Source organism: Polyodon spathula, chromosome 13 (assembly GCF_017654505.1).
Source record: "Polyodon spathula isolate WHYD16114869_AA chromosome 13, ASM1765450v1, whole genome shotgun sequence".
NCBI classification, from domain to species: domain Eukaryota; kingdom Metazoa; phylum Chordata; class Actinopteri; order Acipenseriformes; family Polyodontidae; genus Polyodon; species Polyodon spathula.
In genome coordinates, this window is record NC_054546.1 from 3,014,539 (window position 1) to 3,037,665 (window position 23,127).

A 23,127-nucleotide genomic window follows, 5' to 3' on the forward strand; every position below is an offset into this window, starting at 1 on the left:
CCGGCAGCCTCCCACTTGTTAGTACTGTCAGCAACAGATGTTGAGTTCACACCTTCTTGTGTCACGGTCAGCCGCGGCTGGCCATACATTTCTCTGCATTTCGAGATCTTTTCATTTCCCCACTCATGTCTTTTCCTGGCAGTTATATGGGTTTATAGCGATGGTGATGTGCATATTACTCCTTGAATACTCTCCAGGGCTAACACTAGAGATATGCTTCTTAACTATTTTGATGAAGAAAAACAGACAACCCTTCACAAAATAAACAAATAAAACCAGTAACAACTTATTTTACCAAAACTGCATGATTGACAGAAGAAAAGTAAAAGACAACAGAGTATGCTGTGAAATATACAATAGTTTCTATATACATGCTGGTAAGACAGTATATTATAAACATGACTTTTGTTTGAACATCTGCACAGACTAATCATTCTACTGTTTAAGAGTCTAAAAAATGCATGAATAGGGCTTACTTAATCATCATGTGGTTTATCACTGTTTAGGGTTATAAACTCTAAAATTATGGGTGCTCAGGGGATGGATTCCTATAATGTTAAAAACTAAAATTGCCTTCCCTATATTTTTTTAAATTGTACAGATAATGTTTCAGTTGTGACAAACATTTCCCATTGCCTCATCCAGCTTTTTTTTTTTTTAGAACAGGAATTTAATGTTGATCATGTAAATGTTTTGCACCAATTTGATTCTGTTGTTTTGCTTTAAATATATTTATATCTGAATAGCAACACATTGAACACAGAGAATTTGAGGCCAGCTGAATTTTATCAAGTGGGAACATGTCTTTCCCTTGATCAAATCGAGAGTCACTGCAAAGGCTGTGGAGCGTAGATGAAAAACTAAATATTTTATAAAGGTTCTCCCTTAAAGAAGACCCAAGCTCAAATCCAACAACTGATACGGCTTTAGTGGTCTCACATAGCTAGGGTGACTGCACTCTGCATCAGGTACTTCATACACTTTGCACTACTGGCATCCTTTACAGAAAGTCCTTGCTAGATGGAACACAGGGGTCTGGAATACACTTTCAGCCGTGCAGAGGATTATCTCTCCAGGTCAGGCACATTGGCATGTGAATTGAATTGAAATGAAGAAGTGAATTTGTGCAGCACCTGAGATCAGTTTTTTCACCAGCACCAACAGGCATTTCCAGATTCTCGGGACAAGTCTGTCAAGATCTGTCTTGGAACCCTTCTGCTGTTCTTGCGTTATCTTGTAATATTCTATTTTCTGCCCCGTGAGTCCAATCCTTTGAAATCCAGCGCATACAGTGCAGAGGCCAGGGCAGCATACAGGTGGGTGCTGTTGAAACGGAGGCAGTAAACTGGGCTGCTGGTAGGGGAGGACAAAGAGAAGGTCTGCAAGGGCAGGGAGAGATGTGTGTTTATTTACAGATGTTTATTACCACATTCCCTTTAGCTGCAAATGGCTTTTAATTACTGTTTACTTAAAGCAACATGTCTGTGTGCATCTGACACACTTGATTTTGATAACACACCAGTTGACAAAAAATTGTAAACTGAAGGGAAGTAAAACAGCTTATTACACTGCTTCCCAAAAACCATGCCAAAAACACACAGATCACATTGGTTTCACCCTCCAATTACAGTACCTGAACATGAAACATAAATTACAGGCCGTTACTTCCTAACTCTGCTATTTGACATATTCTCAACATGAGTTCAGGCTGACTGTAGCAGCGACAGCTTTAGGAGTTTAAAATATAATTGTAACATGGACTTTTTACAGCAGGTTCCACTGCTGTTTTGTCAGAGGCCTGTGTAAGAGACACACATTGACAAGCCTACTTAAGAGTGCATCATTGGGTGTCTTCATGCAATACACAGGCCTCAAGTTGAATTGGGTGATTTCTGAGGTTGCTTGAATGATGCAAGCGCTCCATTATAGAATACATTAAAGACTCAAGAAAGGGCCACCTCAGCAAGAGGGGAGCTTCTTTCCACCTTGCTTCAGAACTGTAAGGCACATCTTGTTACTTGCTAGTGCAGCTCACCTGTAAACAACGTGTCTGCCGCTTGTCCCAGAGCCGGACCACGCCGTAGTAGGAGGAGCCGCTGGCGATCATGTGATTGCTGTCACTCTGGATGCAGTACAGGGCACTGTCGTGAGGCTCCTCCCACTCCATGACACACTTTCTGCAAGAAAGGAAAGAGGGTCTGGGCTCTCAAATGCAGCACAATGTCTTCCTGTCACGACATTCCAGAGGGTTGGGCAGAATGACAGGAGCCAAGCGCCACTAGTCTGTTCAAAGAATTCAGGTGTAAAAGCAACACCTTCCCCCACAGCTAGGCTCTTGTCTCTGTGCTCTTGGCTGGTAAATTAAGCACTTTAAGAGAAGTGTTACAATTGTTAATGCACCAAAAATAGTGCAGCTTCAATCAAAAGGTTACTCTTCGCTTCTGAGATTCTGGTAGCAAAGTGTAAACACACAAAGAATATGCAATACAGTATAAGACAAAGCAAACATACTAGCCTCTGAAACACCAGTACTTCTCATATCACTCTTTCAAACTTACGCTGCAATCTCCACCCACTGCAGGATTTACATAAATGGAATATTCTGTGGTGTTCTCATTAAATTTATCCCAACTTTATTTAATCATATTTTCATGCCTCAATAATCAAGTGGGACCCCAGTTTTCTCTTACTGCTGAGTAACCTCACTGTATTCAGTTTTCACTCAAAATCCAGTTTTCATGATGATTAGAGGCAGGTTCTAGGCACTGCTAGTTCACAATGGCACTGAGGGATGCAAAGGCTTTCAATCTTCACTCAATACAATGGGAAGTGATCATCTTTTTTCAAGTGGAGCTGTGTCAAAAGGGAATCAAATTTGGAAATGCTTTCCCTTTACACTGTAACATCATCTCTGTGTGTGGAAAGGGACTGCCTGTTTCAGTGCTGGTCAGACAGGAGCGGAGAGGATCGAATCGGTTAAGGGAAGTGTCAGTCCGTGCCAAGCCAAAAGAGATCAATTATCCATTAGGGGGTTTATTAATAACTAATGCTGTGGGATCTCCACTGAGTCACGCGGCAGACAGTGGGGAAGCAGAAAGAAAACAGCGACGTCTCGCCTGCCTCTCTCTGGGGGTGGAGGAGATTTCCATGCTGCTGCAATGAGGGCGATCCATGTTCTCACAACACACTACTATCATTTATTGGTTTTGTGATCTATGGCCATTTTAAGAGAATTACTCTCTTAAACAGTAAATTATACACACACATATATATGTATACACACACACACACCTTTTACCTACATTTTCTTTATGAAATTTGCAATTATTCAGAATTCTGTTTCAAAGTGCCTTTTAAAAATTATAAAAGCTGCAAGAAATCCATGCAAAGTTTTCTAAATGTAATGAGCAAGGAAAAAATTGTCCTTTGTAGAGTTAAAAACATTTCCTTTAATGAACCTTTAGCAGGATTACCCATTTTTACAGAAGAGCAGGCAATAAGAGGGTAAATGGTGCGATATTGGCTTCCCCCAGCTTTTGCGTTAATTATTGATAACTAAAGAGGTGGGCATTTATCCTCCAATCTCTCCAGGGCCTCCCTTCAATCACGTCGCATTTGTGTTCCTTCACTGGCCTTGTGTAATTGTGTGTGCACACAGTGTGCGGCGCTACACACAACAGCTGGCCAAGCTATCCCAAAGCCTACTCTATTCCAATGTTGAGGGGCCTTTTATCCAGTGCTCTTTTTCAGACTGTTAACACCCTCAGGACAGCGATCTATTATGAACACCGAGCACGGCAGGATACTTTTTGGGCAACGGTGCAAAATGCTTCAAATCAATAGTCAATAATTTATTTAAAAAAAAACCCCATGGAGACTATTACCCAAGATGTGATTTGTGTGTGTTCATCAATGTATGAAGACAGCAGCAGTGGCAACTCCAGATTACTGTTTAAACACCTATAGGGGTAATAGCCAAGCCTTGAAAAAACAATTCCAATATTCCACCTGCAGGTGCACCCTGCTCCCTTTAACTCCTTCCTACCTGGTGCTGGCCCTGACATCCCAGTACCGGATGTACGTGTCATAACCGCAGGACAGCAGTGTTGAGGGAGACTCGTACACAATATCCAGGACACCGGCTCCTCTGAGGAAATCTGTCCCAAGGCAAGTCAGCAGCTGGCAGCTGAAAGAGAGGGAGAGTTTTCAGGGTGCTGGTGGTTTCGGCACTTTGACTGCCAACTCACCACTGGGCCTCAAGGGTCACAGGTGCAAATCCAACTAGCAACCATACAGGCCTGTTCCTTCCACCTGGGTGTTTGTAAGAGGTTTAAACATAGCTTTGAAATTAAACATATTGCAGTATTAAAGCAATGTGTTGGTTTACCTTTAAACTTGACCTGGCCTCACACAATTAATACTATTAGGATAGAAATACTGTATATGGACATTTCATTTCAACATTTCAAAATTCATATTTTTATTTAAAAAAAAAAAAAAAAAAAAAACACAAATGTATAGTAAACATATTGCGGGAATTATTATTAGTATCATTTTATTTTATAGAATAGATTTAAGACCGAACTAAAACTATTTTCAAAACTTGTGGAGGGGGAAGAATAAAAGCCAAATGAACTACCAGAACATAAGACGCTGTGCCCTGGAGAGACCCGTCTGTCTCAGCGACTCCACGCCTCTCAGTTAACTTGTTCCTGTCCAGCTCCTGAACCCTGAATCTCACTGTAGCAAAACACCTTCATTCTCTGAGCTAATCCCTCGTCCCCCTGCTCAGTCCTCTCAGAACAACTACAGACCACACAAAAGACAAATCAAGTGCTAGGAGATGTTAAAATAAGTAAACACCTTTGTGTCGCAGAAATCGCTCAGAGTAAAGTAAATAAAAATAAAGAAGCTGTGGCCCATTCCCAGATGAGAAAAGCCAGGGGCCCGGCCTCTCTGGAGGCAACACGCTTCTGTGATCACAGCCAGGCCAGCCCGCAGAGACCAGCTCACTCCCCAGCCACTACTCCAAACAGCAGATTATGTAGAATAACAATTTCTTTGTTGCCGTTTAATTCCCTCCATGACCGTGACTGTGTGTGACTTATGGGCCCTTGATACCTGGTCCCTAGCAACCATTTAGAAGGACCAGCTGTCCTTAGTGACCACCCCCCATGCTAGCATCTCCAACAAGCCTTAACATCGAGGGCAGGCTAGTAATCCCCAACCTTCACCCCAGGGAGGGAGGTTATTGGACAGGGGCATTCTCACCAATGGGGTCTCTGGGCAAACCATACAGCTGCTGGTGGGTTTACTGGAAAGTGCTTTTATCACTTCAGTGGCTCCATCATTAGAGAAAAGAAAAAAATCCTTCATGAAAATTAATGGTCTAATGGCCAACAAATCCATTAGCCGGCATATCAATAACATTGACAATCACACAGCGCAGATTTGCTTGCTATTACATAAGCGATCACTGTAATAGTATATAAGTATATAATATAAGGTAATACATTTTACCTGTATAATAAACATAATTTAATATAAAAGCATGCTCTAGATCCATTTACTCCTCTTCAACAGTCTCAAAACTTGTTTCAGGGTTGTGCAAGTCATATTAGAAAGTGTTACCTGTAGACAGAATTACATTTAGAATGCCCAACTATTTATCCCAGATAGATAGATATATATATATATATATATATATATATACACACACACACACACACACACACATATACATACATATACACACACACACAAGCAGATTTCTCTTGATCTGCAAACGTTTTCTTGTATGCATTACAGCACGTTATGTTGCAACAAAACATCTTCCCCTAAATAAAACATACACATAGTTTGATTTACTCCAATACATATCTATATCTGCATAACATTCTTGTCTTCAGTTGTGGACCGAGTTGCTTACCCAACACGCCCATGCTTATTTCGAAGTAGAACATTTCTACCCTCTAGTTTTACAGTTACACCTCAGAAGAGTCAGGCTTGGCTGGTGATTCAACCTACATGTGCATACATACAAACAAATACAGACCAACAGCATAAGAGTAAGCACTTGTTGTGAAACTGGGTTGATCCGTCTCAAGCAGCTGAGACATGACAATGGCAGCTCCACTTCATGTGCTGAGGCAAAAGAGAAAACAAGCTCGTGAGCAAGCTCTCCGCAATGCCCCTATACTCCTCTCTCTCTCTTCCCTATATTCAGACACGAGCGAGAGATGAAAGAGGAACAACAGATAAAAGAAAATAAACCACAATTCAAGTCTTTTGAACTTCAAACATGAAGAGAAAGAAGCCCACACACCCACTACTTTCCACAGCAGCTTCTCCTTCCCGATAAAACCCAGGCAAGGAGAAGAAAGGAAAACACGCTTCTTATATCACTGGGCTGCCGATATCACTCTGGCGACTAAATAAAAGGAACTACGCAGGTTATAGGATTGGAGATAAGAATGCAATCTTTAACTACCTGGTCGGGGACAGCTGGGAGAAGCAGCGATGGCCTGAAGATGGCTTTTACTTTGTTGGGATCTTCAGGTTAAAACGGTTGTGTCACGCAGAGTCTCGTTTCAGCTTTGAACACACTGCTTCGTGTCACAATAAAAAAAAAACATCAAGCAACACTTACACTTATTTTTAAAACAGAATATCAAATTTTAGGGATAAAACTGGTTCCTTTCATTTTGTACTTGCTTTGAGACCTATCCCAAAAGTAAAATTCTACCTTAAAAAAAACAATTTCTTTCTCAGGCTCTTTTTGGTTGTTTTTACGATTTCAGATATTGTAATGCCCCTGCATATTACTTATTCTCAATGAAAGGTTTCATCTGGTTGGAAAACGTATCATGAAGGATGTAATAATATTAGAGCTCCCATGTCCCATAAAGTGCAACTAAAGCTGGCAGGAACTATTTTGTAGACCCTATAAATCTTTAAGATGAGCCTTGCATCACCTTGAATAAAGTATCAAGCAGGGTAATGTAAATTCAAACACTCAGGCAATCCGAACATCAGCACTCGATTTTACTTTATAATGTATACGCTTCTAGGGGAACAGTTATTAAAATAAAGAGGCATATTTTGAACACTATCTGACTTTAAAGAATTAAATTTTAAATTTTTAAAAAAATTTTTTTATAGAAATCCTCTGCTTACAGAAAATCTGAAGTAAAACAAATGCATGCAAGTCAAAGTTCAGGTTTTCTTGGAGAATCCCAGCTCATCTCAATTAGGAATGGGTCTGAATCCTGAACTTGGGTTTCTCAAAAGGCTGGCCAGCTCTCAGGATCACCCAGTTCCCTGGGTGGCGATTGTCTGGTTTTCTGCTCAGCCAGCTGGTAGCTGGAATCTCTTGCTCCCTGGGATTCCTTCAGCCTTTCTGAACATCTGGGCCACACACACACACGTTTAATGAAAAGGCCTATTGTCAAATAAAAAAAAGAGGATACATTTTCTTCAGGTGCTAGGGCTATAGGATACAGCTAGTTTTTGTTAAAGTTCTTGTAAGGTTAAGTTTAGTGTATAAACTGACACAGCGAGGCTATGGGAAACAGCAAGTTTCTTCAAACAGCACCAGACAGGTACATAAAGGAGCCCACTGGGTCTTTCAGGGTGGAACACAAACAGAAATGGCATTGCACACTCTGCATTTCCACTAATTTACCCAATCCTTATACTCTCCAGCGACAAATAAAAGCCAGGAATGCTGGGGAAGACAATGGGGACCTTTTAATGCCACACGCGTTCTTGTAAAAACAATTAGATTGCAATTTGTATAACATGGCGACCCCCAATTTCAGACATTTAACCCTCTTTTGCAAGAAGAATGCCAGGAATTTCATTTCAGTTCAATGGGGGGGACTCTTTGATGGGCTGGTGGGTTTTCTGTTTTGTGTGCGTTTCTTTCTACTAGAGAAAAAGCATTGTGAGAAGTCGGGGGTCTCTTTTTTACGCACCACTTGTGTGGGAACATTATGTATGGATGTTGAGAGGTCTGAATACAACAAAGAGAAAAAAGAAAAATGAAGCATAAAAGGAAAGACAAACTTTTTTTTAATTAAAAACCATTTCAACAATGACAAACTACATTTCTTCATTAACAGGTAATTTTAGATTTTACAATGAAGTCAAACTGCAGGATTGGGGCAGTTGCATTCTGCTTGTAAAGCAACGAAAGAAAAGGTCAAATGAATCCTACTAAAAAAAACTTCAATTCAGAAGTCAGAGCCCTTCAAATACATAGAAATTTCATTTGTTGCAGTGGCACTGAATGGCATTTTTTTAGGAGGCAAAGTGGGTTTCCAAACAACCTCACTGTCAAAGCTTTTTGTCAGTAGCTGGCTAGACAATGGCATTAGTTTGAAGCAATTTTCAGAATCACCAGCAGACGGCTAACTGATTAGCTTGTTTATATAACTGAAGTTTAGTGTTTTTGTATCCCTGTCCTTCCACTGAGATCTCACTACAAACCTGCAATTTAAAGGTTGAGTTTTTTGCATTAATATAAAGCTCCTGAAACCCAGAAATCAAAAACCTTTTTTTTTTTTTTTTTTTTTTTTAATTCAAAGTTTGGTGTTTGTCGACATTAATTAACAAAGTAACTTAATGTGATTTGTTCTCATGGGAAATTAGAAAGATGAAGGTCTGCTGCAGAATGCAGTATGTTTATTTTTATTATCAAATAACTATTAAACACTATTAAAATAGTGCTACATTTTAAAATAATTTATTAAGCTCCTTTATAAGTAAATGACAATGACAATAAATTCAACATGTCTTCAATGTGACGACAGTCCTTGAAATGTTTGTCATTGAATGTGTTAAAAGTTTCTTTTGGTATTTTTTTCAATGACTAAATACGATAAATTTAAAATACGGACAAAATGATTGCCTTTGCAGTCTAGCTGTGGGAGCAGAGGACTGGGTGCCAGGAAATAAAAGTCAAATGCTGGCTACCAGTGTGACGGTGGCTGTATTTTTTAATCCATTCCTGGCTCATCAACCCAAGGTGCGTCGAGAGGAATGCAGTGCCACTTTTTGTATTTCTCTCCTCTTTTACAGAACTCACATGGTGGTACTTTCTTTCCTAGGGTGTCTACATTTTCTGTGGGTTTTTAGAATAATAATAAAAAACCCTCTTGTTATGATTTTAAATTTTTTAAAAAAAGTGTTACTGTTTCCTTTGTGCTTGGCAGATTCAAATGATATAAAAACAAAAATCCCTGCCACTAATGGCTTTTTGGATCTTTTCCCCCTTCCCTGGCTTTATCTCATTCCAATTCGCCTCTCAGTATCACAGCAGGTGAGGTGCTGGTGGATGAGGGTGCTACTGATTGTAAGCCACCGTGTTGAAAAGCTAATAGAGACCTTTGCTAATGTAGCGGCTACACTTAATGTGGCATGGCTTTCTGAAGTTGACGCTGTCTTTGTATTTAATCAGGGGAAAAAAAAACAAACCAAAAAAACCCCCAAAAATAGGTTCTCCTATAAAAAACAGGGCTCAATACTGCACACCCACATACCCAAGGTGGTACTCTTATTATGCACACCTACCTTTGGCAGTCAATGTTTATGTTGGGCTACACAGAATTAGGGCACATTATCCCTGTCTCATAGGAAGACTGATCAGATTTGTGGGAGGACCAGTGATAAACACAAGGGTTAGGGTTAACAGAAAACCACAGGCGGCTTGGCTCACCTCTGTTCCATCAACAGACATTTGGCAGTTCCAGGAATGCTTCAATGTGAATGAGCCTTTAGACCTGGAAACTGAAGTAACTATTTGCTTAACCATATACACCCAAAGGAGGTTATAAAAGAAAACAGCAGGATGAATATAAATGTGATCCTACAGCCTTCAGATGGCAGACTACTGACCACTGGAGAGGTACTGCTGTCTCTGGTGCAAGCCAGATGACTTGAGGGCTATGCAGACAGTGATGTTCAAAGTGTTTAGTATACCAAAACTTCATTGGTGCTCTGAATACTACTCATGGAACACAAGGCAGGGTTTCAAATAGTCACCAGGGTTAAAACAGGACCACGTGTGGATTACTTTTAAAACACAATAATGTCAAATAAGAAGACCCCTGGTCTGCTTCATACATATTCCACTGGCTTTACCATTTCTCAAATGCATATTCAAAGAACTTCTAAAAATCTTAAAACATACCGGTGCACTAGTTCTTCTTGATGTGTCCATTCAAAAGCACACTACAGTTAAACATGTAATGCTGCCAGACTGAACACAGTTCATACGCTATAACATAGCTATGCTGTATACAATTCCTATGTTATTTGGTACTAGTCATTTGTTTTCCTCGACACGGGCACACACAATAGCCCCATAATAAGAAAGCTATTCTAACATATAGCGAACAAAGGGCAGGCTGTAATTTAAAAACAGATGCTTCAGCCCTCATCCTTTTTCAGTCTCTTATCTCAATCCAAACACCATATTGTAATGTTTTCAAACAACAACAAAAAATAAAAAGAAAATAAAGGGAGGCAAACCACTTCTAAAAACATACCTGTTACCTCACCCAGCCTGCATCAATTACAATCTAAAATGCTGAAATGTGCTGTTCTGGATGTGCAGAACTGCTGAAACACTGAGACACAGACGGCCCTTATTATGAGAATCCTTTGGGATCGGGTAACATTGGATTCTACAGCTGGGCTACCAACAGCACCAGAACACAGTGTGAAACGATGAACATGGACACACGAAGCCGATGGTCCAAGCAAGAATAGCAAGTCCCTACTGACAGCAGGGGGCTGGAACAGAGGGCAAGCATACCTGAGCTTAAACACACTGCTCTTCAGAGTTCTGCAAAAAGCACTGGGTACATGCATATATACACACACACATTTTTTATATATATATATATATATATATATATATATATATATACATACATACATACATACATACATACATACATACATACATACATATACAGGCTCCCTTGAGAAAGATATGTACAACATATCGAAACGTTGGGCAGCTGGCTCTTTGAGCTAAAATTATATATATATATATATATATATATATATATATATATATATATATATATATATATATATATATATACACACACACACACACACACACACACACACACACATAATATATACATAAACACACACAAACACCACACACACTATATATATATATATATATATATATAATATATATATAATTTTAAACAACATTGTGTAAAAATGTGAGATGCAAATTAGTCACACTCGCACTTACAGCAGACAAAGGACTGGCAGTGCAATCTAAATACAGAAACAAATTCTGCTGTGATCTCCTTTATAACCAAACATCACAACGATTCAGTAGTTTTTCTGCATACGGTGTTGTACCAGGCTATGTGCACCACACAACAGCTTGACTCATCACTCCTGCCTACCTGGCAGGGTCTCCGTTTACCTGTGAACTGGTTCAGAGAGTCACTGGTGTCACACCCCCTGATATCAAAGAGCTTGGAGGTGAACACCTGAGGCGAAATGCTCTGCCTACCGGGAACAAGCTGGCTCGTGAACTCCAGGCGCTCGGCTGTCAGTATGCAGCCTTCATGAAAGGGACACAAAGGCTGCCCCTGTCCACCCCTATTCCTTAAAGAAACAACATGCACTCCAGAACAATGAGTCAAAGAGCCCTGCTGCGGCTGGGAGCTTTGTACTGTTAACAAGGTGTACCTGATTACAGGAGGGGAGCAGATTAAAGGGATGCAGACTTAACATCTGTAACAAGAAAAGGGAAGAGAAGGGCCCGAGCATGCAGGATTGAATCAAAAGCTATGAAGCTGTGTGATCTTGATTTGTTAGTGAGGCGTCTCATATTCCTGTGTATGATTTCTGCCTCATTTTGAATTTGTCTTACCTAAAAATCAGAACAAGGAAAAGGCAATTAAATGCCTTTAGACAGTGTCCCAAACTCTACTTCTCTGCTTAACCCCCCATAACCACTAGCTTGCTCTTTCCTTTCCTCTCCTCAGGTCTATCATTTTATATAAAGTACAGGTGCTACTGGAAATTAACCCAACATATTACAATAATTTCAAGACATCCAACTTCAGCTGCTCCTGATGGCCTGCAGCAGTTCTCATGCACAAATGAATCCACAGCCCAGCATCTCTCAGTAAAGAAAGCAGTAAACTGAGGCTTCACAGTTCCAGCTACACTATACAAGCTAGTGCTAAGGAATAGGAATCTCTGCTCTTCTGGCTAATTGGTACAAAATGTAAAACAGCCTTTGCTTTCGGGGGACTTTAGTTGAACAGGATTTTTTGTTATTGTTTTAACTTTATTATTAGTTGTTTTTTTTTTTGCCATTGTGAAACGATATGTGGCTGTTGTTGCAATCCCTCCATCAAAAGCCCGAAGTCAGTATCTGAGTGAGAATCCCATTGAGCTGTTTAAGCAGATCAGCCAGTGGCACTGTACTGGAACACTGCGTCGATCACCCTGTCACTCACGATCTGCTATTGAAAGATCAAACTAAATCCCGTCTGTTCATTAGCTAATCCTGTTTTCTACAGCTTCATTTTATTTTCACATCGGGATGGGGGCCGCCGGGCTGCAGCATTCCCTTGTAAGGTGGTCTCCAAGACCCTGGAACGGCAACTTCTTACAAAAGACACTAAACATTTAAGCTGTAGGTAAACCCTTCTTGTTTTACAAGTCAACCAGAGATGTAGCAGATTTAAACCCTCAGCTTTCCTTTTGAACCACTCCAAAATCAACACAAAATTAGAAAACAAAAAACACTGAACAAAACTAACTGAAAAAGTCCTTTTTAAATATTCTTGAGCTGAATTCTTGTCAAGAACGAAACCTCTTAAAACTTCAGGAGGGTTTTTGTAACACCATCCTTTCCAACTCTCCATGTATAATGCCAAGTTATTTTTTATTTAGTTAACCAGGGGATTTACCCATTGAGACCGATGCCTCATTTACTAAGGGTTCCTGGAAAACAATAAAAAAAGACAATTGCAATGTACAAACACCACAATAAAAAAACATGTGTGGTGGCAAACATCAAAAGAACAGAATAAATAAAACACATCTATTTGTTAATGTGGACTGAGGGAGAAGCATTAGCAAGAGGTTCCAAACAATTTCCTGATACAATCTTTAAAACCAGAGTAGGAAAAATAATCAAATTCCTTCTTCATACTATGATGGAAACCATTCGGGAGTTAACATGGAAAAGATCATTCTCGCATACGTGTTCGAACCCTTGAAACAGCCACATTAACAGAATCCTGAGAGCGAAAACTATAACCACTGACAGTCCATTCTACCAGAACGCTCAGATAAGGAGCTACCAAACCTTAAACACAAAACAATACCAATGAAAATGACTCTGGTTCATAGGTAAGAGCCAGCCTAATGTTATGTACATGTGATAATGATGAGTCAAAGGAGAACACTCTAGAAAATATTTGCAACATGATTATTTTTGTGTACTGTGTGAACATGTTTTTATGTTAGCATAGGATTCATGTGAACGAGGCAATGAGAGTTACATAGTGATCTAAGGTGACAAAGCCCTGTCAAGCAGACAGCAGCAGCCCTGCACATGACTCTCATTGCTGTAGCTGCTTTTTAAAATTTGTATTTCTTAGTTTTACCTTTCCATGTCCCAGATTCTCAGAGGTGCCACATGACCACAACAGGCTGTGCCAGTCACGAAGGAGCTGTGGAAAGAGAACAACCGTCAAAAAAGGATGGTACCCAGTACAGCGATTGCTGTGACAACGCTGAAAATGCGTGCATTTCTCCCAAGTAAGAGCTTTGAATACACGGCTATTCAAGTATGAACCATCCAACAAGGCCATGTGTTGCTTAGATCTTTGTGTTGACAAAGAGAGCAGCACACAGAAAGAAAATTGATTAGATTGGTGAATCAGAGAGGGAAGAAAAAGCTAAACATTACAAAATTAAAAAAATGAAAAGCTCCAGTTTAGGAGAGACAATATTGCTCTGGTCTTGATCCGCAGTGTTGGTAGAGTCGTGAGGACTATTATTACTTCTTTACATGTCCGTTAGTCTGACACAAGCAGGTGCTTTAGAAACCTGAATGCCCTGTGAAATAAAAACAAAAACAGGCCTGTATTTTGAAGCAAATTAGAGGAGATCTATCTGAGTACCACCATAGATCACATATCAAATCTCATACAGCAACAGAATCTCTTAATGTAATGCCAACTCTGAATTTCGAGACTTCAATTAGTTTCATTCAAAGATGAAAGCGAGTCTGACTTTCCTGTTCAGGATGAGGGATAGCTCAGTGTGGGGATCAGAGTTCAATTACAGCCTTTACCGGACCAGGGGAAAACCTTTGCAACTCACACTCCGGGAAAATACAGGAATTCAAATATTTCCAGTAAGTGAGCATTATTGATAAGTGTTGCCTAATTTATTCGGGTCATTATTAGATTTCTGACATGATCTTGTTTTGAGTAATTACCAATTACTTGCTTTTGTTACCTTTCACCTACAGCACCTGGGTCACCACAGGTGAAAACATTAAACAATAAGCAATTTCCTTAACAGTTTATTAAATTTCAATTAGGCAGAACCATCTATTTTAAGGGTTACAGAAAGAAGCCTTTTCCTTTCTTTTCTAAGCCATGTTTCAGGTGATGGGATAATGAAAGGGCTGGCTAATGAAATTACGACGGCTAAAAACATATAAGCCCCTGTGGGGGGTGGGGGGGAATCACTCAAGCAGACAAATAGTTTACCGAAACGCTTTTCTTTATTTCTTTTCTTTAAGCATGTGTTCTCCTGTAAGAAAAGCATTCAGCACCTCTTTGATTTCAGTGACAGGTTTGAATTAGTAGCTAGGTGTGTCGACTGGGATGAAAAAAAAGGGGGGGCGGGAGAGATACAGTTGCTTTAATCTCTCGTCCGATTGTGGTTTTGACCTGCCTGTGGTAGGGATTACAGCCTCCCCACCGGCTTCTCTGCAAGTCCCCTACTCAGCTGCAGGCATGCAGTAGAGGAATCAACCCCCCCCCCCCCCCCCCCCCCCCCCCCCCCCCCCCCCCCCCCACCCCCCCCCCCCCCCCCCCCCCCCCCTGTATTGTGTGCAGAGGTACAAAGTTGGCTGAGGTGTCACACATTTAGAGCGCTCAGCACCTGAAGACCCCCCCATTAAATGCCCCCCCCCCCCCTGCTACCTGTGGCTTTCCCATCACTGCTCTGCTTTCACTTCTCGCCAAGGGGACCATTCCGCATATGTAAACACCAATAGCCTTTACTCTTATTCAGTCACTGAGCTACCTGTGAATTATCAGACCACCAACACTCACAGACACAAACACACACTACCCCTTTCAGATATGCACCCCAGCACGCACAAATTGGACAAATATGAACGTATTTAGCCATAAAATAAGAACACCTTTCAAAAATCGAACACAAGGAATAGACCATAAAAAAGAGATTCACAACTTTAGAAAATGTGTATTTTATATAGAAATATGTATATATATATATATATATATATATATATATATATATATATATATATATATATATATATGTATATGTATTGTGTGTGTGTGTGTGTGTGTGTGTGTGTGTATATATATATATATATATATATATATATATATATATATATATATATAATTGTAAACATACATTCTACCATAAAACCTTTCTAACCCCTTGTTAAAACTATAGTTTAACACTTCCAGACCCACAACCACAAAAATGAGGTTTGTGGTTCAGCCCAAGTTCCAGGATAGCCTAGTGCTGAACACCAAGGCAACTAATCTGTAACCTAGACCCGAACTTGAATTAAAATGGCTCGTTTCACAGACCCTGATTAGTACTAATCTTGGATTACATTACCTAAAATAACATTAGATAATCCAAGATTAGTGTTATTCGAGGTCTGTGAAACCAGCTGACAGTGTCAGAGAGAGAAAGAGAGACTGTGAGAGGCAGAGTTTAAAAAGGAATAGAGCAAGGACAGCAGTGAGGGAAGGGCAGCAAAGAAGCAGAAACATGGCTTTAGGAACAGGGAACAACAGTGAGAGTGAGAGGCATAAACAGAGTAACAGAAAGGAGGAGACAGATAGGACAGAAGTAAAAAGAGAGTGGGTGAGTGAGAAAGAAGTGGAGAAGGGAAGAACAAGCTGCCAACCCAGGCCACAGGGTTGTGTTTATTTTCCATTGAGTGCTGAGGCAGATTGGCACAGACAGCCCTGGCAGCTGTCAACTCAGTTAGCGGCACGACCATCAAATGTATTCAGCTCTGCCTGCCTGCGCTGGCATTTTAATTACTTTTGGGTAAACTAATTTATCCAAATGAAGGTAACATGCCCTAATAGAATATGCAAGCTCTCTGACCTTTGACCTGCTGTGACACAAGGTACAAAAGGGATAGGGGCTGGCTTTTTCTTCAAAGCCCTTATTACTCTCCATTACTTCGATTACTCATCCTTCACTGCCGTTAATTGAGAAAAAAAAAAAAAAAAAATAGACTGGCACAATTAAAAACAATTTTTGGCGATGCACCCAGAGTGGATCATAAAAGACAGACCAGGCTTGTGAAACGGTGATATTATAGCAGCAAAGGTCAAGGCTTCTCTCGCTACCAGTAGGTATCCCCCCCCCCCCAAAAAAAAATGCCGCCTGCTTTGGAGAGCATTGGAACATGCCGGGGCTCACTGCCGACAGTGCCGGTTTGGTTACTTAATCAGCTGACATCATTATTCGAGGTACTGTGTAGCATGAAATTAGTGCCAGGGTCACACAAACTTTAATTCATCTCCCGCTGAGAAAAGAGCTCCAACAGTAACAACACTGTTAGGTCCAAACCAACACAGATTCCTATACATAACACATCCCTGCTCTTTCCCAAGAGTTTTTTTTTTTTTTTGCGTTGGTTATTTCAACAGGAGCATATGCTTTTCCACACCACTCTTCACATGGTTATTGTTTTCACACTGCAACAAAGAGTTACAGAGAGATCCAAACACCTGCTCACCTGAGTGGTTCACCTTGAGCTGCCTTGAGAGTGAAGAGCAGACAGCACCAATGAGACTCTGTTATCTAGCTGGGTGTTCAGGGTCTAGTTAGGTAGGTAGGTGCTTGTGTGCAAAACTACATCAAGGTTGTTTCAATAAAAGGACAAAAAAAGAGATCCTTTCCTGCTGCTGTGCCGTGTTGAGTAAACGATGGCCCTGTTCACACAGTATTAACTGCAGGCTTAATAACACATTGTTTCATAGGAATAGTTTAATGAATGAAAAATGCCAGTCATCTGAAGCAGCAAAAAAAATAAAAATAAATAATTATACAAGTATAAAAGTAACCCAACTTTGGAAAATGTTATGATGCACTTGGCAGTGAAACAAAGTTACCATTAAAACACCTAAGTGAAGCAGATTGCTGTGTGAGAGCAGTCTTTTTTATTACACAAATTCATATTTAGCATGTAACGGTGTAGGTAATCAGTAATTAAAAAAGCAAAACAAGAACGCACTGGTAAATTCATCTGCAGCGACTGATAATCGTTCTAAGTAACTTGGAGTTACTGCACCCAACTGGTGCCCCTGGGAAAGCTTCTAATCAGCACACAGCACCACTGAGGAATTCCTGCCATTGTCCCCTCACAACATTCTCCCTTTCATTCCTTTACCTGCTGTGGCGACATTTGTCCCAGTGCTGTATTTAGGAGAACAATGGGGTCGGAACCCCCCCCTATAAAGCTAACAGGTAACAGTGTAGAGAGAATGGGGTAGGAAGTAATTACCCAAGCCACCAGGTGAGGCCAACTTAAAAAGTCCCCAATTAGCCTATCAGAGCAGCTTACTGTAACCAAATTAGGCCGTCGGCCTCCCTCCCACTGGCACAATTTAGGCCTTTCCACAAAAAGAGTTTTTCAGACAAGCTGCTTATTAAAAATGATTTTATTTTGTCGGGGGGGGGGGAGTTGGCTGTTAACAGAGAGTACAAGCTTCTCCAAATAGGAATAATTATCTCTCTTGGCTCATTGTGTGGCCTGAGAGCTGGGAAAGAAAGGTTTCAGACAGGGTTGAGAGATGGGGAGAAGTAGAGAAAGAGGGAGGGCATGAAAAGAAAAAGCACCTGGGCTAGGGGCAGACAAGGCTAAAAAATTAATTATTTCAGTCTGCATACCCCGTATTCCAATATGAATACTGATAAATATGAACACGGATAACAAGAATAAGCAGCAAGGATCAGCGAGTGAAGGTAACTCCGACAGGGGAGCTGCTGATAACTGCATTGAGTTCTGTAGTTAATTGGACCAAGCCACAGGCAAAGAAGGAAAGAGGAAGGGTTATACCTGCTTCAAAGTGTAAATGCTGTTAGAAAACGGGAGAGCAATGCAGTCCTTTTTTGTGTCTCAAGGTACTCAATGATTTTAACTTTCGTGTTCATCTTTTATTTCTGATCATCCCACGATTAAGTTTAGAATTACACTATCTACTAAGTATTAACAGCCATTATAAAGTAAACTCTGTAAACAATACATTTAAAAATGACATTAGGGCAAGCAAGCAAAGAATCAATCACTCAATAAATAAATACATCAAAAAGCAATCAATTTCCAAATTTGCTCATGTGCACGGCTTCCTTCAAGCCACAGCCAGTGTGATTGTTCACACTGATATCAAAATATATCTGCTTTGCAGAGGGCTTTATACATAAACTAACTGGCTAAATAAATTTTCTGGGGAAATTTTAAAATAGAAAAAAGAAATACCAGGCTGTTGAAAACTACAGGCTATTACATCTACATTTCTTGGTGAATCCACTGGAATTCTCTGCGATAGTTGAGATATCAAGTAGATCTATTTTGTAAAGAAAAATCTGGTGTTACGTCCACTATCATTGACCATTGGAAATTAAATGATGACCCAAGTGGTTTGCAAGCTAACCTCCTCCTCCTCCTCCTGCTCAGTTCCGCTGTCTCCATGCTCCCATCCTTTAATTCACTCGTAACAGAGGCCATCTGTGCCTCCAACGCACTGCTGGTGCCGACTGCATGAGTCTCCTGATACCGATCTCACTATGAAAGCAACAGGGCTGCGATAGAGGGATCCTGCCTTATCAGCAGCAATAAGGGCTACCCAGCACATTAAAACAGAGACATTTCTCAGATCTGAAGAAGATTTCTCAGTGGAACAATTCACATCCTTGAGGACTTTCCAAATCAATGCGTTGTGCTCTCATACACAAAGTGTTGCGAATTGAAGCAAACAAGGTGCCACAAGTACCAAGGACTTTAAAGGCAGCCTGACTGTGATCCACAATCTTGCTCCATTTGGTTTCATTTTGACACAAGGTGGTCAGGCCATCTGCCCATTTAAGGTCATGTATTCCTTGGCGAGTTGGATTTCAACCCTAGGATCTCCTATTTGCTTCTTAGTCCCATTGCACTAACCACCAGATCCAATTTAAATAAATAAATAAATAAATAATCATAATTAATAGATTGTAATGGCTCACTATTTCACAGCATGATCCGGTTAATAACGAAAGTGTTGTTGACATAGTTTAAGTATTTTTCCCAGTTTAACTTCACATTGATAGTAAGATTCAAAATGCTGCTGGAGTTAGGAATAGTTAACACCCAAAGAATCAATGTGTTCAGTAAGACACACAAACCTTGTGTTTCAGTCTACTTAACTAAAATGAAAGCTTTTTAACATTTCACTAGAAGTTACAATGGTGGTGGGAATCAGTTTAGCTGCAGAATGGAGTACTGTAAAACAAGAACATTTCATAAGCAAGAAATGTTTGCTAATTTCGAGTAAATATGTTATTCATACATGTGCTGTACATTAAAAGAAAAAGAACCTCAAAAATTTATTACAGCAACAATGGACCTTGAAGGCCATTAGTGAAATTAAGTTGCCGCAAAAAATCCTGTTTAACAGTAATTCCAGCACTCCCTTGATTCTTGTTAGGTCAGTTTAAGTCATTAATAACAATTTTACTATATAAAATACTAATTGTGAAAGAAACACCTGTGCATGCCCACTGTACTGTAACTCAATAGACAGACTTCTTTAATGATGTAGAATTAAAAGACCAGACAGATACACAACCCTATCTTGCTGGATGCACATTACAAACTCTTTATTCAGACAGAATGGCCCCTGGTAAGAGGAAGGTGGTTTTATAGTTATGCAAAAGTCATTATTTCACCCTGTAAAGGGATTTCCATCTGCTTTACACTCATACCTGTGACAGTGCCTGTGTGTCTGTGCCTGGGCACCCTTGACCAGGTATTGCTCTGCCCCTTTAATCCACTCTGAATCTGCAGCTCGCTAATTGCTTCCTCTGATCCCCACCCTGCTTTATCATTCCTTTCTTCTTTTGGTTTTTTTTAAAGAACAACATGCAAACAGAGCACTGCTAATGAATCTCACAGTCACTCTATCATTCCCCAGGCCCGCTCTGCTCAGAGGAAATGGGCTTTCCTCTCTTCATTAGCAGACTGTGTCTGCGGAGCGCGGAGAAGGCTGATCTCATTTAAACAGCCAAGGCTAAACCTGTTAGTGTGCAGGAGGTCAGGGGGAGCAGACTGAGGATCCAGATCTGCACAAAAAAAAAAAAAACATACACCCTTTAAAGCTCAAACCAACCTATATTATAAAACAAGATATTCAGAAGTAATTTTGCAAAAAAAAAAAAAAAAAAAAAAAAGATTAAGATTTTGGTAATGGACGAGTGATAGAACCACTATGGGTATTGTGGAATCTTGGAAACAAGTTCCAAGTAATACCTGACATATAGATGTATTTAACTGTCATACTGCATATTTACTGTAACTTTAGACCTTCAATTCTTTGTAGAGCTCAAACACAAAGCAGAGACCACAAGTGGATGAGAATCAATGGGACAAAAATTATTGAATCTATCCTGCATGCATATTTTAAAATATCCGTTTCATAAAAACACATAATAAAGTAAAAGCACATTACAATGCAAAGTAGTTTCTGATAAAAGCATGTGTCTGCCACTTGAACAAAAAACATAAAAAAAGAAATGGGCTACACAAATTCCTGGAGTCCACTGTATGTGAAAACTAGGGAGGGTAAATATGGATTTCTACTAAAGCCCCCCACCACCCTTGAACCTAGCAGGGGATGTCAATTTGTTTCGGTTGACACTCGCTTTTGTTGCTTGGATGTATCTAGTTTGTAAAAGCTCTTTCATCTCGGCAGCTAAACATGTTTGAATTAAAAGGGTTATGATGTGTTTGTACCAGCCTGGACTATACAATCCTCATCCGGGGAAGGCTCTCTGCACTTAGCAGCCTCCTCTCTGGGACCCCTCCCTCCAACTAACACCAGAGTTCAGGGACCTTTTGGCTTTCATTTGTACCCACATCATTCAGGGTCAGAGGGACATTCCAAAAACAGCTTTTTGCTTGCCCAGGCGGAACAGCCTCTTGACAATGTTTAAAAAACACAATCACCAGATATAATGGGCTGAAAAAAAATCAACTGTCAGCCAGTGCTTAGAAAGAGTATTAGGTATCCTCCGATTTCCATGGAGCTTGGCTACTTTAAGAAGATAGTGTAATAAATTATTTTCAGAGTACGTTTTAGAGGTTTATAATTGCCCTAAGGCAGTATACTTTACTCCCACTTGGTTCTTCAATAAGGGTTTTTAATCAATTATTTCATGAAACAGCATTGGCATCAGTCTTTAGTCACGTAATAGCACCCTGAATAAAACATTTCTACACAGCACAGGTATTTTAATGCACACCAACTTTCCACTGTTACAACCTGGTGCAACTATTGTTCAAAAGCTCCAGTAAACCTTTTACTGGTTGTTGGAGCCATATGCTTGTCACAAAAAGTGTTTTCTGTAAGTTTTTCTTGAGACAGATCAATGACATAATCTGTGTGGGTTCCTTTGTTCAAAAAGCATGATACTGTGTGATCAATCTAGCCAACTCAAAAGTGGTTCAAAGTTGGGGATTATGTGGAACGTGTGTTTAATTCAGGGACGTTCAACTGCCTCTCATATCAACAACCCAATGGACTCAAAACCAACACCAATTGATTTCTAAGTCTTCTCTAAAAACACACACTGCTGTTTACCAAACATTCTATCAATTAGCTCAATCAGAACTGGCAATACGGGGCTCACTACATTTTATCAAACCCCCACCCATTCAACCCTGACAGTACTGCCATGTAATATGAGCTGGCCTTCCTTGCAAAAGTTCTTGTATCTCATGACCTATCAGGTTAAAGAAGCCACCCCACAAAAAGATCAGCTCCAAAATTTGGGGGCCACTATACCATTCCAATGCTGATGTTTTCAAAGTGCAAACACGGCAACATAGTCTAAGGTCAACACTGGGAAAACAATTTAACACTATGCATATTATTTTTATTAACAATATCTGTATGGGATTGCTCCTTAATGAAGTGGCTTTTATAGAAAGTCTGTGCAACAGAGGAATATTGATTCAGTTTATTCAGGACACCCCCTGCTGTCAGCAGTGTCTCTTTCTCAACTCCTGCTAAAACACGTTCTATATGTAGTGTGGGAATGTGCATTCAGTCCGTTATCGTGTTATTGTTGCAGGTTTTTTGGTTATTTTTGTGTTTAACTAATTGCATTCCCGACTCCAAAGGCGCAGCCCACTCTACAATGCGAGAGAGAGAGGGAGAGAGATGGTTAAGAAACAAAAAACAAGAGATGCGTATCAAAGTTTTGTGGTTAAGTGGGGTGAAGCAATGGAGGCAAGAGGAAAAAAAAGCGAGCCCGCTCTGAAATGATAGAGGTCAAAGGTGATCCTCCCTCTGTTGTGAGAAAGTGGCAATTCAGGGCGGTTTATCAAACAATCATTTTCTTTTGAAAAATTCAGAGGCATTGCCCTGCAACAACTTTGTAGATGTGCTTGATGAGTTTTGGACAAAAAAAAGGCCCTTTTTTTCGCCTCTCCTCAGGGTAGCTTCTCCCTTCACTGCCTCAGAACCCACTACCCACCCCCCTCTTTGGAGTGGTCAGTACAGACCCCACCACTGCTGGGCTTTGTGCGCGTGACCCTTTGATGCTCAGTTTAGGCCCTTTATTACA

General features: G+C 40.2%; 1 protein-coding gene across 1 annotated transcript in view; it reads right to left on the minus strand.

The window, feature by feature from the left end:
* Positions 1 to 264: 264 nt before the first annotated feature.
* Positions 265 to 23,127, minus strand: part of fbxw4 (F-box and WD repeat domain containing 4) — a 37,841-nt gene continuing 14,978 nt past the window's right edge. Inside the window, exons 6-9 of the mRNA XM_041268602.1 lie at positions 13,665 to 13,730; positions 4,046 to 4,186; positions 2,036 to 2,177; positions 265 to 1,379 (exon numbers count right to left, since the gene is read on the minus strand). Coding sequence (XP_041124536.1) covers positions 1,245 to 1,379; positions 2,036 to 2,177; positions 4,046 to 4,186; positions 13,665 to 13,730 — 484 coding nt within the window. The 3' untranslated portion in view covers positions 265 to 1,244. The remainder of the gene's footprint in view (positions 1,380 to 2,035; positions 2,178 to 4,045; positions 4,187 to 13,664; positions 13,731 to 23,127) is intronic.